A 13680-nucleotide genomic window follows, 5' to 3' on the forward strand; every position below is an offset into this window, starting at 1 on the left:
AAATATTTATATGTAGTTTAGTCTCATGACTCATTAAAAAAAGTCATGTAACTTATTTAAATAATATACATTATTAGCCTTATAAATTGTCATGTACTAGGTTAGAAGAGATTCTTTTAGACTAGTTTTAAGCTAAACTTTATCCTTATAACTTCCTCCACATGCATTAAACTACATGATTCAATAATTCATTTAAACAAGTCATATGACTATTAAGTAAGTCATATAACTAAAAGTACATGTGAGATAACTTTTTAGGTTACCATTTGGTGGCTTGGAAAAACTTTTCTCCAAACTAAGGATAGTGTCTATTGCACACTATATGCAAACACACATTGCCCAATATAACTAAAAACGTGACTTTTATTCACTTTGAAATCATGAATAAAAGTCATGTCTTTAGTTACATTGAGAAGTGTTGTTCGCACACCGTGTGCAACAGGTATTAGCTCCAAATTAATTTGGAGCAAACAAATTTAGACCCAATTATACACAAAAGAACATTGCTAACTAAAGGATGGCTTTAAAATGACTAGAGTTATTTTGCAGAGACACGAAACCTCATATTGCCTACAGAAGATTCATGAACCCATTCTACCAAAAAGAGAGAAAATCAGCATGCTTGTATTAAATCAACAATCAATAATACCACGATAATCATTATTGTCAATGTGAGATTGTATTTGAATTTCTTCATCTCCAATTGAGTTTGAAAACCTTATACTCAAAATGAGAAATTGAGAATGTTAAACAGAACTAGAGGAAAACCACCTTAAATTGGAGATGAAAATATATTAGGCTCTTCATTTCCATTTTTTTTTTTGGTAAACAGAGGAATAGCATTAAACTAAAAACCAAAAGTCACAGGACAGAGCCTGGAAAAATACATCCCAACAGCATCTTCCTCAAGGGAGGATAAAATGTCCATAGGCGGACTTTGGAAAATAATAAACTCTAAAGATTGATTAGCACCTAGTCTAGCCAACTTATCCGCACACCGATTCACCTCACGGTAGCAGTGTTTAAAGCTAATCCGGCGAAACCGGGAGATCAACGTTCTGCAGTCATCCAAAATGGGAGACACAATACTGTTGGCATGATCAGTATTGAGAAAAGCATCTAGAACACCTTTAGCATCTATCTCTACTTCTATTGAATCAAAATTCCTATAGCAGCATAATTGAAGACCATCACGCAGCCCCCATAACTCTGCCGTTAAGCTATTTGCAGCACCAATTCTTCTAGCAAATCCCGTGATCCATTGCCCATGCTCATCTCTAATGATACCACCACAACCGGTCCTGTCCACGCCTAGCCCAGCAGCTCCATCAGTATTTAATTTATACCACCCCATCTGAGGCTTTTCCCATCTGATCTGCTTCATCACCTTTCGACTGGGATTGCTAATTGAAGCAGCACAACAGGTGAATTCCAAGGCTCTGTTGGTGATCTCTGCCGCTATTCTAGGATTTTGACTTTTCCCATTAAACACCATCTGGTTCCTGCTCTTCCAAATAAACCAGATGGCAAATAAAAAGGTTGTTCTCCAAGAGGAAACGCAGCCATCTCGACCTCTCCCTATTTTTCCGTTAAACTCAGCCACTTATGCAGACCATCAGACTAGAAATTGCGGTCATCCCATCTCACCCCCAACTGGATCCACACGGGTTTAATTTTCCTGCAATCCCGCAAAGCATGAATAATTGATTCAGAACTTCTTCCAAAGAGGGGGCAGTTATCATCTACAAGCATCCCCCTTTTTACTAAACATTCGTTAACCCCTATGCTATTATGAAAGCACTGCCAAACAAAAGTTTGGATTCTTGGAAGAATGTCCACTTTCCAAATCCATTTACCTGGAAACTCCTCATCATGCAAATCTCCCATAGCAATTTTATAGGTGCTTCTAAGCTCGAAATTACCTTGGGCCGAGGCAGACCAAGCTATTCTATCCCACCAGTAGAATTAAGGGCACACGGAGTGGCTTGGATAATAAACTTGATGTTTTGCGGGATTTCAAAGGATAGGCAACTCCAGTCCCAGACTCCATCCTTGAGAATATCCTGAATTTTCAGCTGCTGATCCGCCAGAGACAAAGGACCATGAATCAATTGGCGCACCGATCCTTTAGAAGTCCAATTGTCCGACCAAAACTTAAGATTGCTATTGCTACCAACCACCCACCTAACTCCCCGATTGAAGGTATCAGATCCTTTCTTTAGAGCTGACCAAACCCGTGAGCAAGGCAGCCTTCTCTCATTCCTAGATTGGAGTCTATGGGTAGTACAATATTTAGCTCTCAGAACCCGAGCCCAGGGGGAATTACTCTCCGTGCGAAACCGCCAATTAAGTTTAGAAAGTAAGGCAATATTTCTGCCCTTAGCAGTCTGCAAACCCAGCCCACCTTCAGATCTTGGTTTAGTAACTTTGTGCCAACCCACCCAATGCATCTTCTTCACTGAATCAGTCGATCCCCAAAGAAAATTTCTGTTCACACGATCCACCCCTTGCAAGATCCGATCTGGCAGAAAGGAACACTGCATGGTATAAGCTGGCATAGTTGAGGTAGAAGTCTGAACCAACACCGCTCTCCCAGCCAACGATAGAAGATTAGCATTCCAACCCACTAATTTTTGCTTCACCCTATCCAAGACAAAGTTGAAATCTTGAGAAGATGAATTAGGATGCCTGATGGGAATTCCAAGGTATTTCCCCAAATTAGGGGTAGACGTAAAGCCTAGGATATCGCTCAAGGATTCCCTAGTGTCTCGATCTACATTCGACGAGAAGTACACCTTAGACTTGGAATCACTAATGGTTTGACCCGACACTGCACAGAAATCATCTAGGACATCTCTTATTGTAGAACAATTTGAGAGATCCGCTTTTGCGAATAGAACAAGATCATCGGCAAACATAAGGTGCGAAAAAGCCGGGCCATTTCTGGATGCCTTCACCGGATTCCACAGCTTTTGATTACACTTCTCTTCAATCATTTGACTAAGGAAGTCCACACACAAAATGAAGATGTATGGGGATAAGGGGTCCCCTTGTCTTATTCCCCGGGAAGGAAGAATCGGATCAAGGGGGCTGCCATTGAAGAGAATCGAGGTAGTAACCGAGGACACACAACTCATAATAAGCTCAATAAGGCTGGCCGGAAGATTAATTCTGCTCAGCATCCTTCTTATAAAACTCCATTCCAACTTATCGTAGGCCTTTTCTAAGTCAATCTTGATAGCCATAAACCCCACTTTCCCTTTCTTCTTACTGATAGTGTGCACCAGCTCTTGAACAATTATGGCATTATCAACTCCTTTCCGACCGGGCACAAATGCTGATTGCAGCGGAGAGATTAGATTTCCCAAAAAAGGCCTAAGCCTAGCCACTATTATTTTGGTAACTATCTTATAAGTTATATTACACAGGCTGATTGGACGATAGCTCCCAAGAGTCTCCGGCCCTTGAATTTTAGGGATGAGGACAATGTGAGTTTGATTTAACTTTTCCGACATTTTCCTATCCCTTAAAATTTTTTTCACTTCCTCCACCACGAATGGACCCACTGAAGGTCAAAAGTGTTGGAAGAAACCCGCATGAAGCCCGTCTGGACCTGGGGCTTTGAAGGCCTTAAGAGACCAGAGGGCTGCCTTTATCTCATCCTCTGTCACCGGGCTTCCAAGGCTCACTTTGTCCTCTTCTAAGAGACGGGCTTGCCATTGAGAAAACTCCACTGAAATTCTGTCTGAGGAGATTGATGAAGAGGTTTATATATCACTAAACCCCTTTCTAATAAAATCCATAACCTCTGCTTCCGCATACAACCAATCTCCAACCCCATTCTTGATAGCCATAATTTGATTTCTCTTTCGACGAACCAACGTAGAAACATGAAAGAAGGCAGTATTTCTATCTCCTTGGATCATCCAGTTAATTCTCGATTTAAGGGCCCACAACTCTTGCTCCTGCCCAAGAACTACATCCAGCTCCTGCAAAAGATTGTTCTCAAGGTCCAACAGGGAACTTGAAGGCCTCACTACTACTGCCCTTTGAATACCATTCAGCCGAGCCAATAATTTCCTCTTCTTCGCAAAAATGTTCCCAAAATGCAACTTATTCCAAACCATAGCTTCATGATGGAAGACCTCAATAGCTGCATTAAGGTCTAGAGTTTGCTCCCACACACTCTCCACCACATTGGGAAAAGTTGCATCAGACAGCCAAAACCGTTGGAATTTGAAAGGCCTAGGCCGATTGATCCCAACTGAAGGCTGTGTCTCAAGGAGAATCGAACAATGGTCCGAATGGTATCTAGTTAAATGGGTTACTCTCGCCTCCGGGTAGAGAAGGCACCAACTCGGATTAACGAAGAAACGATCGATTCTCTCTTGAATTAAGCCCTGAATTTCTCTCCGGTTTGTCCAAATGAAACGAGGACCATTAAATCCTAAATCAATCATGTTGCATTTGTCGAGACAATCCTTCAGCATTAGTGATCTATTAACACTGACAGGTTTTCCCCCAAACTTATCCTCTCCAATAATAGGCTCATTAAAGTCCCCAGCTAACACCCAAGGCATATTATGCAACTCTACGACTTTAGTTAGATTATTCCATAAAACTTGTCTTTCGACATGCCTAGGACTAGCATAAATTGCTGAAAGTAACCAAGAAAAATTAGAACTCCGTACCTTAACAGTGACATGGATTTCCTGCTCAGTGTTTGAAAGTGGCACCACCTCCACCCTATCCGAGTCCCATAGCATCCAGAGGCCCCCAAAATATCCTATAGTGTCCGTGAGTATCACTCCATCAAATGGGAGTCTACTAGTAATTTCCCGAGCCCGCTCACCACCAACTCTAGTCTCCATAATAATCAAAATAGCAGGATTATGATTGCTAACAAACTCCCTCACTTGATTTTGAAATGAAGCCTTACCGGCCCCTCTACAATTCCAAGCTATACAATTCATGATAAACACTAAAACTAGGACTGGATACGACTTACTAGGCGATAGGAACTTCACCTCCTTCCTCAAATTGCATTCGGTCCTGACCACCAACCCCAGCGTCTGACCCCTGCTCTGCACCGATAGAGTGGCAGCACTCCCATCTTCTCCCTGATCCCCCTGGTCCATGTAGCAATCAATATTATGGTCGCTCTCACCCTCATGGCCTTGCTCAATCCCGTCGCGCATAACACCGGTGTAGCTGGATTTTGGGTCAACAGCACCCACCATAAACTCAGAGCTTCCTCCCACACCGGTTCTGTCAGTGCTGACCCTCCATCTCCGCCTATCCTCGCTGTTAGTGTCAGATAAAATCTCCACTCCATCACCAATCTGCGATTGCACCACCCCTGTATCTGGTTCAGTTCTAGTGGCTTCACGGCGGTTACTATCTCTGGCAACTCTAGCATTGTCAGCTATAAATTGAAAACCCATAACTGGATCAACGCCAGTTCTGGGCTGAACCTCCCTATCAGCTTGCCGATTGGACACGCCATGGTTCAAAGAAGACGGAGCACCGTTTGAGTTTGGGCGAGACGTTGCGCTAGGACTTTCTGGAATGACGCAAGGTGTCTGTTGCACCCTAGAACGGGCAATGGCTTTTTTGCCCTTAATTGATGAGCTAGTCATCAACTTAGCGTGAGCTGGGTCTTCTTCCAAACCCGGGTGGTATTCAGCAATTGGCCTGGGCTGCGATGGGCCTTGGGCGGTAGGACCTCTCTTAACAAAGCCACCTTTATCCTCACCTCCCCTATGAAGGCCCACAGGAAGCCTTGGTGGAGAAAGTTTACGTTTCCCTTCTCTTTGGGAACCCCGACTCCCTGGTATTGGATTATTACCCGTACCTGTCCTAGCAGCAGGGACATGCGCAACATGCTCCTTATGCATCTAAGCATTTACCCGTCCCTTATCAGTATCATCCCCTCCACGACCTTTTGTCCCATTTCTCTTGCGCGTTACCAATAGCCACGGCCCATAGTTGTCCTCTAGCACATCACTTGTGGTCCCTCCTTCCCGTACAGAGCTGTCAGGGACATGGGTATTGCATGGATTTTCAACTCAGTCCACGTTGACACCTTCTCCCTTCTCATCCTGAACTTTTCCATCTCTAATGGTGTAAGGGCAATTCTCCCGCCGGTGGCCAAGCCTACCACACGAGAAGCACATCCTCTGTATGCCTTCATAGGTTACTGCTTGTTCAAATCTCCCTATCAAAACCGTATCGATAAGCGGCTCATCGACATCAACTTGCAAACATAGACGAGCGAATCTACCTCTGGATTCAGATGCAGTATGAGTATCCACTCTGAGCACGTTCCCAATAGACTTCCCAATCTGGTATAAAGCCTCCGCATTGTAGTACTCAAACCGCCACAGAGGATACTTTAGCCAATGAAGGTTTGAAGTTAGGTTCCCACGGCCTGATGGATAAAAAATGTTCACCTATGAACCACGGGCCCTTCTTCAGCATAACTTCAAAATCCTCCTTCTAAGCGAAACGGATAAGGAAAAAATCATTTACAAGTCCCACACAGTCCAGACGCCCCACAGGTCTCCAAAGACTATGTATCTTAGCCTGAAGAAAATGAAACCCAACGGTTTTGCCGTAAACCTTTACTATCAGCGCTTTATACCAAGGAGACCTAATATGTTGTTTGAACTTCTTCGTAAACCTCACCGCTGATAAACCCTTTACGGAGGTGTTCAACTTCTCCGTCTGACTCCACATCATCCTCCATGAGTTCAGCAAAATTGAATGCTTGCGTGTAAGCTCCCGGTATCTCACCTACCAGTTTGTCCTTGAAAGAAAGGGGTGGAGAAGTTGGCCGGAAAAAATGTGCCTGTTCTGAGTGAGGAGAATCCATCCCATGGTCGCTACCAAATCCCGCATGGTTCACATCTTTTACTTTCTTGTTGCTCCGGGCAAGCTCAGCCTCCTCCTCCTAGGAGAGAGAGGCCATCAAAGGTGGTTTCATTCACCGGAGTGACTCTAGTACGGAGAGAAAAAGACTCTAGTACGGAGAGAAAAAGACTCTAATGTATCTTCATTTCCATTTTATTTGAACTAGCAAAGTACTAGTGCTAAGAAAAGTTGACAAATTAAGAGGTCCCCAGACTTTTGAGACATTCCTACAGCATCTTATGGCCCTAATAAGCGCGAAAATCTGAACCACGTATATCTTGTCTCACCAGCAGAGAGAGCTAATGCAAAATTTTGTTTTGTATTGGAGGCTAGCCAACAATGGCATTCATAGCACATTTTGGGGTACATTTTCATATTGAAGTGGACACCTTAAAACTACGTCAACATGTGTGCTTTGGTACCTGTTTTTTTTTTTTTTTTTTTTTTTTTTTTTTCATTGGAGGGCACTTCGTGTGCTGAGGTACACCAAGGGGCAGACTTTTTTTCCTACCTTCTCTCTCTCTCTCTCTCTCTCTCTTAAATCACCATATGTAAACTATAGACAAATGTTGAGTAACATGCAGGAATGGACACACATGATTGAAGGGCCATATCAATCTTCATTAGGTTAATTATTTTCTATTTTAAATGAATCCGTTTTATAATGATTGAAGAGTTTTGTATAGACGAATTTTTTTCACAGTTGAACTAACACTTTGTAATATTTATAATAGAAATATCTATGGTTCAAATACTCAATCTCCAACTATCAATGTATAATGAAAAAAAAAAAAAAACCTTCGTATAGAATCTTATAGTAATAAATATTTTAGCTTGGTAAATTTTTATTATGTAAATATAGCTTGGTATTTGATTATTGCTTTAAATATAAGTAGAGTCATAACATTAAGGTTCAAATTTTTTGTCATCATATTAATAAAAATTCAAAAATTCAAAAAAAAAAAAAAAAAAAAAGAAGATGTATTGTGTATCTCGTGGTTAGTTACCAAGTTTTCTTTTTTTTTTTTTTTTTTTTTTTTTTTTTTTTTTTCATGGGATTTGAATCAATGATCATTCAAAAAATATAAGCATACTATACCCCACTCCCTGTGAGCTTATGACGACTGGAAATTTGGGACCAATGAGTGTGATCTTTTTTTTTTTATCAAAAAAATTATGTTTGTATAATTGGGTTTTGTCTAAGGAGTATTCATAGGACATTTTTGTGAATCAAAATTGGGTCGGGTCGAGTTGGGTTCACTATGACCCGCAACCCGACCCAATAGAAATCTTAACCAATAAAAATAAAAAAAAATATTAAAAAGTTATTTTTTTAGCATAAAAATTTTAAAAAAAAATCTTAAAAAGTTATTTTCTATTTTTTAGCATTCATAGTAGTGGTGCTAAAAAATAAAAATCTTAGCCAACCTAGTATTGGCTACTTTCAATACTGGGTTGGTTAGAATTTTTTTTTTAGTTAGAGCATTCATAGTAGTAGTGCTAAAAACTTTAACTTTTAGCACTTCAAAAAGTTATTTTATCTATTTTACTATCTCACTTTACAATACATTTAACATTAAATATTATTTTTTTATCACTTTATTTAAAATAATATAAACAATTCTTTAATATAATAAAGAAAGAAAGAGAATTTAAACAGCCTAGCTTTTTAAATCAATGGTCCGTCCCTGGTTTTCATGGTAAAAGTGTCAAACAAGTCAAGAAAAACTTCGCAGGACTTGCTAATTAAGAAAACACTACTTTCAACTTTTGGTTCAACTTTTTCCTCTTTTTTTTTCTTTCCTTTTTCGTTTATATTAGCTACTTTCGTCTCTCATGCCCAAATTGCGTAAATGATGTCGTTGGGGTTTGCAATTCTTTTAATATATAAAATTATGAAAAGTATTATGTACACAATATTTTCACAATAACTTAATATTTATAATTTGTTGTGAATATATGTTGTGGACATTGCATTTTCCTTTTAAAGAAATGCTATGTCCACAACATTTTCAGGGTGGGGAGTTGTTTAACGATAAAAGTGAAACATTACAGATCGAGTTGAGACCTCAAAAAAATAAAATAAAATAAAAAGTAATGCTACCAACATAAACATTTTTACAAACTATTGATGTGTAAATTTCTTACTGATTTTCATCTAAGCCTATCATTGGAAATACTTTTTTATTTCCTAATAATCACTCATCACATCAACAACTACAATTTGTAAATAAAAAATAAAAAATAGTTTGTAAATTTAGCATTTTTCAAAAAATAAAAAATCCAAAACTGAGTGGTTTTGCCAAGTTTAGACTGTCTAGTCTCACCAACAAGTATTAAAGTTTGGTTGCCCTTAAGAGGTTGCAACAACAACTCATATTTTCTGTCAACCCAACTAACGGAATGCTGACAAAAGAATGAGATCAAAGACTTTAAGGGTCCATTTGATTGGAAAGGTGGAAAAGTTGGAAGATAGAAAATGGAAAGATGATGGAAAAATAGGAGGATAAAAAAAATTTTATTTTCCCTAGTTTGTGTTTGGTTGCTAGGATGGAAAAGTAAAGAGATGAAAAACATTTTTGTTTAGTTGAAAATAAAGTTTGTATAAATTTACCATTATGTATCTAGCTATTAAATAAAACAAAAGTAACACATTATACTTTAAAAAAATTGTGTATAGATGGACACTTCATTAAAGTAAAAAAAAAAAACAAAAACCAACCAAAATTAATGAGAAAATAAACAATGAGCACCCAAAAAAAAAAAAGAAGAAGAAGAAGAAGAAGAAGAAGAAAGCTAACCGTCCAGACAAAATCAAAGAAAAAAAAGAAGAAGAAGTCAAGCACGTCAGTAAACAGAGAAAGAAAGAAGTAAAAGAAAAAAAAAGAAGCCAAGCATGTTAGTAAACAGAGAAAAAATCAAAGAAAAAAAAAAAAAAAGGCCAAGCACGTTAGTAAACAGAAAGAATAAAATCAAAGAAAAAGAAAAAGGAAAAAAGAAAAAGAGAGAAGCCAACATGTTGGAGGTGAAGTCCAACGTGAGGAGTATTTTTAGAAGCTCATTTAATGAGCTTTCTTCTCTTAGTTTTGTTTTTTTCTATTTTGGGAAAAAAAAACTTTTTGACTGGTTTTAGGGAGAAAATATCTGGATCCTACAATTTATTTTTCTTCCTTCTTACCTAACCAAACACATTTCAAAAAAAATTTCTCCCCATTTTCTCTCCAAAAGTTTTCATCCAATCTATTTCACCTCTAAATAAACATATCCTGATGAGTCAGCTTGAATTTGACCCCTGTTTAATCTTTTTTTATTATTTATTATTTATTATTCTTTTATGTTTGGCATGGAGCTATCGCTATAAATAGTTTTTTATGCTGGGGATTCTGTGACTCAGAGCTTATTAAGTAAATTGGAAACCCCAAAAAAAAAAAAAAAAAATCATTATTGTTGCACTGAATTTTGTAGCTGTGCTTCCTCTCTTCTTGATCCTAATTTTAATTGCTCTTCGATCATAGGCGATGATAAAGGTCATGGGTGGAAGGTCCCTAAAACTTCTCTATGCGTTTTTAACGCTTTTCCTACATTTGAAACCAGCCCTTGGATTCACTTCAGGTGTTGGAAATGGCAGCGTTTTGTGCATAGAGAAGGAGAGACAAGCCCTCCTTGAGTTCAAAAAAGGCTTTGTTAATGGCAACGACAAGCTCTCTTCGTGGGGGAGTGAAGATGAAAAGGATTGCTGCAATTGGGACGGAGTTTACTGCGACAGCCAAACAGGCCATGTAATTGAGCTACACATTGATCTCCATGGTTTGCGAGGTATGATTAGTCCTTCATTACTTGAGTTGCCTTATTTGACTTATCTGGATCTCAGTCACAATGATTTTAATCAAAGCCATATTCCAAAGTCTATCGGTTCTCTCGGTAACTTAAATTACCTTGATCTCTCTTCGGCCAATCTCAGTGGACCGATTCCACATCAACTTGGAAACCTTTCACTCTTGCAATCTCTTCAACTCGGTAATAATGATTTTAATCAAAGTCATATTCCAAAGTCTATTGGTTCTCTCAGTAATTTAAAAGACCTCGGTCTCTCTTCGGCCAATCTCAGTGGACCGATTCCACATCAACTTGGAAACCTCTCACTCTTGCAAAATCTCTATCTCCATGGTAATGATTTGAAAATTGTTGAAAATCTCGAATGGCTTCCTCGTCTGTCTTCAATAAAAAACCTTGGCCTAAGTTCCACAAATCTCAGTGTAGCCAATGATTGGCTGAAAGTTGCGAGTCATCTCCCTAAACTATCAAACTTGAACTTGGCAATGTGTGATCTTCCTCCTATCACTGATCTCTCGTCTCTCCCCCATGTTAACTTTTCTAAATCTCTCAATTATATTGATCTTTCTACTAACCACGTCACTCAATCAATATTTCCGTGGTTGTTCAACTATAGTACGAGCTTGGTTGAGATTTACCTCTCTGATAACCAGTTAGGAGGTTCAATTCCAGATGCTTCTGGTAACATGAATTCTCTTGAAACTCTCATTCTTGATGAGAATCAACTTGAAGGAGGCATTCCAAAATTCTTTGGTAATATGTGCGCTTTACAGCATTTGTCTATAAGGAACAATAAACTGACTGGACAACTGGCAGAGCTCATCCATAACTTGCTTGGGTGTGTGCAATACTCATTAACGTGGTTGTCTTTAGATGGGAATCAATTGAAGGGGTCAGTGCCTAAAAGCATCGGAAACCTATCTGAGCTAGAAAGTTTGTATCTTGGTTCCAATCTTTTGGAAGGTGAAATCTCTGAACAACATTTTTCAAATCTTTCCAGATTAAAGGAATTGTCATTATCTCATAATTTTTTGACTTTAAAATTAAGCAGTGATTGGGTGCCCCCTTTCACGTTGACTACCTTAGATTTGTCATTTTGTAACCTGGGTCCTGATTTCCCAAAATGGTTACGTACTCAGGAACCCTTTTTTTACCTCGATATCTCCCATAACGGAATTTCAGATACCATCCCTTCGTGGTTTTGGTACGAAATGGTATCCTTTACTATAAATCTTTCCTACAACCAAATTAGGGGCATGTTGCCAAATGAACCACTTAATGATAACATGTTTATCTTAAATCTCTCCAACAATAAGTTTTCGGGGATTTTAAATAATTTTTTATGCTCCACTTCGGTGCAATCCTTGATTTACCTTGATCTCTCAAACAACCAGCTATCTGGAGGCCTCGATGTTTGTTTCGGTCAATTGCCAGAAGTAAGAGTTCTAAATTTGGCCAACAATAATTTGTCTGGACAAATTCCCAACTCTATGGGCTCTTTGATAGAACTTAGAGTATTAGATTTGAGCAACAACAGCTTCTTGGGAGAATTGCCATTGTCATTACAAAATTGCACAGAGTTGTCATTTATAAATCTAAGAGACAATTCATTTTCGGGAAAGCTACCAGCTTGGATGGGAGAAAGCCTGTTATCTTTGATCATTCTTGACCTTCACTCCAATAAGTTTCATGGATGCATACCGCTACAACTATGCCGGTTAGCACATACTCAATTTTTTGACTTGTCTCAAAATAATATTTCTGGAAATATTCCACGATGCCTTTATAATTTGACTGCCATGGCTTTTAGAAAAACAAATAATAAGCATACTAAAGTAGATTTTTTTACATCTACGGATGGCACTCAAGTTACGTTTACAACTGTTGGGGGCAATTATACTATCAATACAATTGTCAGTTGGAAAGGACAGTCTTACGTCTATGGAAAGAATTTTGGAGAGATGAGAAGTATAGATCTCTCAAGTAATAAATTAACCGGAGAAATTCCAACAGAGATTTTCAACCTTACAGAATTGAAAACATTGAACTTAGCAGGAAACATGTTGACAGGACTAATTCCTCAAGAGATTGGTCGTATGAAACAGTTAGAATCCCTGGATTTGTCGAGAAATCAACTTTCTGGTTCAATTCCTGCTAGCATTGCTGATCTGAATTTTTTGAGTTTCCTGAACTTGTCATATAACAAATTGTCGGGAAGAATTCCAACAGGCACTCAAATCCAGATCGCTAACCCTTCTGGATTCATTGGCAATCTTGCACTCTGTGGCCCTCCACTTACACCGAAGTGTCCAGGAGATGTGGAACCAAATGCTAAGTCACCTAAAGGCGGTAGTAAAAACAATCAAGAAGATGAAGATGAATTCCTGAAATGTCTTTATATTGGTATGGGGCTTGGTTTCATGGTGGGCTTTTGGGGAGTTTGTGGCTCTTTGATGTTGAACCGTTCCTGGAGACATCTATATTTCCGGACAACAAGCAACTTGAATGATTGGCTCTATGTGGCAATGATAGTGAATATTGCAAGATTGCAAAGGACGTTTCAAGGCTAAGGAATACAGCACTTTCGCTAAAAGGTTTGTGAAAAATTTTTGATTTAGATATATCTCTAACTATTTCTTTTCTTGAATTGATTTTAATTTTTCAACCTAATGGCTATTATTTTATCTTGTGTAGGTCTCGACAATAAGAAAAAACTTTGTCCAAGATTACGTGTGTGATGTGCCTATGATTTTACATGCTTTTCTTATTCTTGGATTCACATCCATGTTGCGGTGGAAGCTTAATTTGGATTACACTTGATCTTAATATTATAGTAGGATGAAATTGTTTGTACTTTTTTTTTTCCTTAAAAAAAAAATTGTGTGGCAGGTCTTGGAATTGCCTTAAATAAATTGCTTGTACCGAATTCCTTAA

General features: G+C 38.6%; 1 protein-coding gene across 1 annotated transcript; it reads left to right on the forward strand.

Annotated features, from left to right (window-relative positions):
* The first annotated feature begins 10430 nt into the window (after positions 1 to 10430).
* LOC126700707 (receptor-like protein EIX2) lies at positions 10431 to 13680 on the forward strand. The gene is made up of 2 exons (XM_050398907.1): positions 10431 to 13340; positions 13441 to 13680. Exon 1 carries the CDS (start codon positions 10431 to 10433, stop codon positions 13314 to 13316), a length of 2886 nt encoding a protein of 961 aa, XP_050254864.1. The 3' UTR covers positions 13317 to 13340; positions 13441 to 13680.

Source organism: Quercus robur, chromosome 9 (assembly GCF_932294415.1).
Source record: "Quercus robur chromosome 9, dhQueRobu3.1, whole genome shotgun sequence".
NCBI lineage: Eukaryota > Viridiplantae > Streptophyta > Magnoliopsida > Fagales > Fagaceae > Quercus > Quercus robur.

Excerpts from the sequence above, each read along its gene's own strand:
- LOC126700707 (XM_050398907.1), top strand. The coding sequence starts at position 10,431 with ATGATAAAGGTCATGGGTGGAAGGTCCCTAAAACTTCTCTATGCGTTT.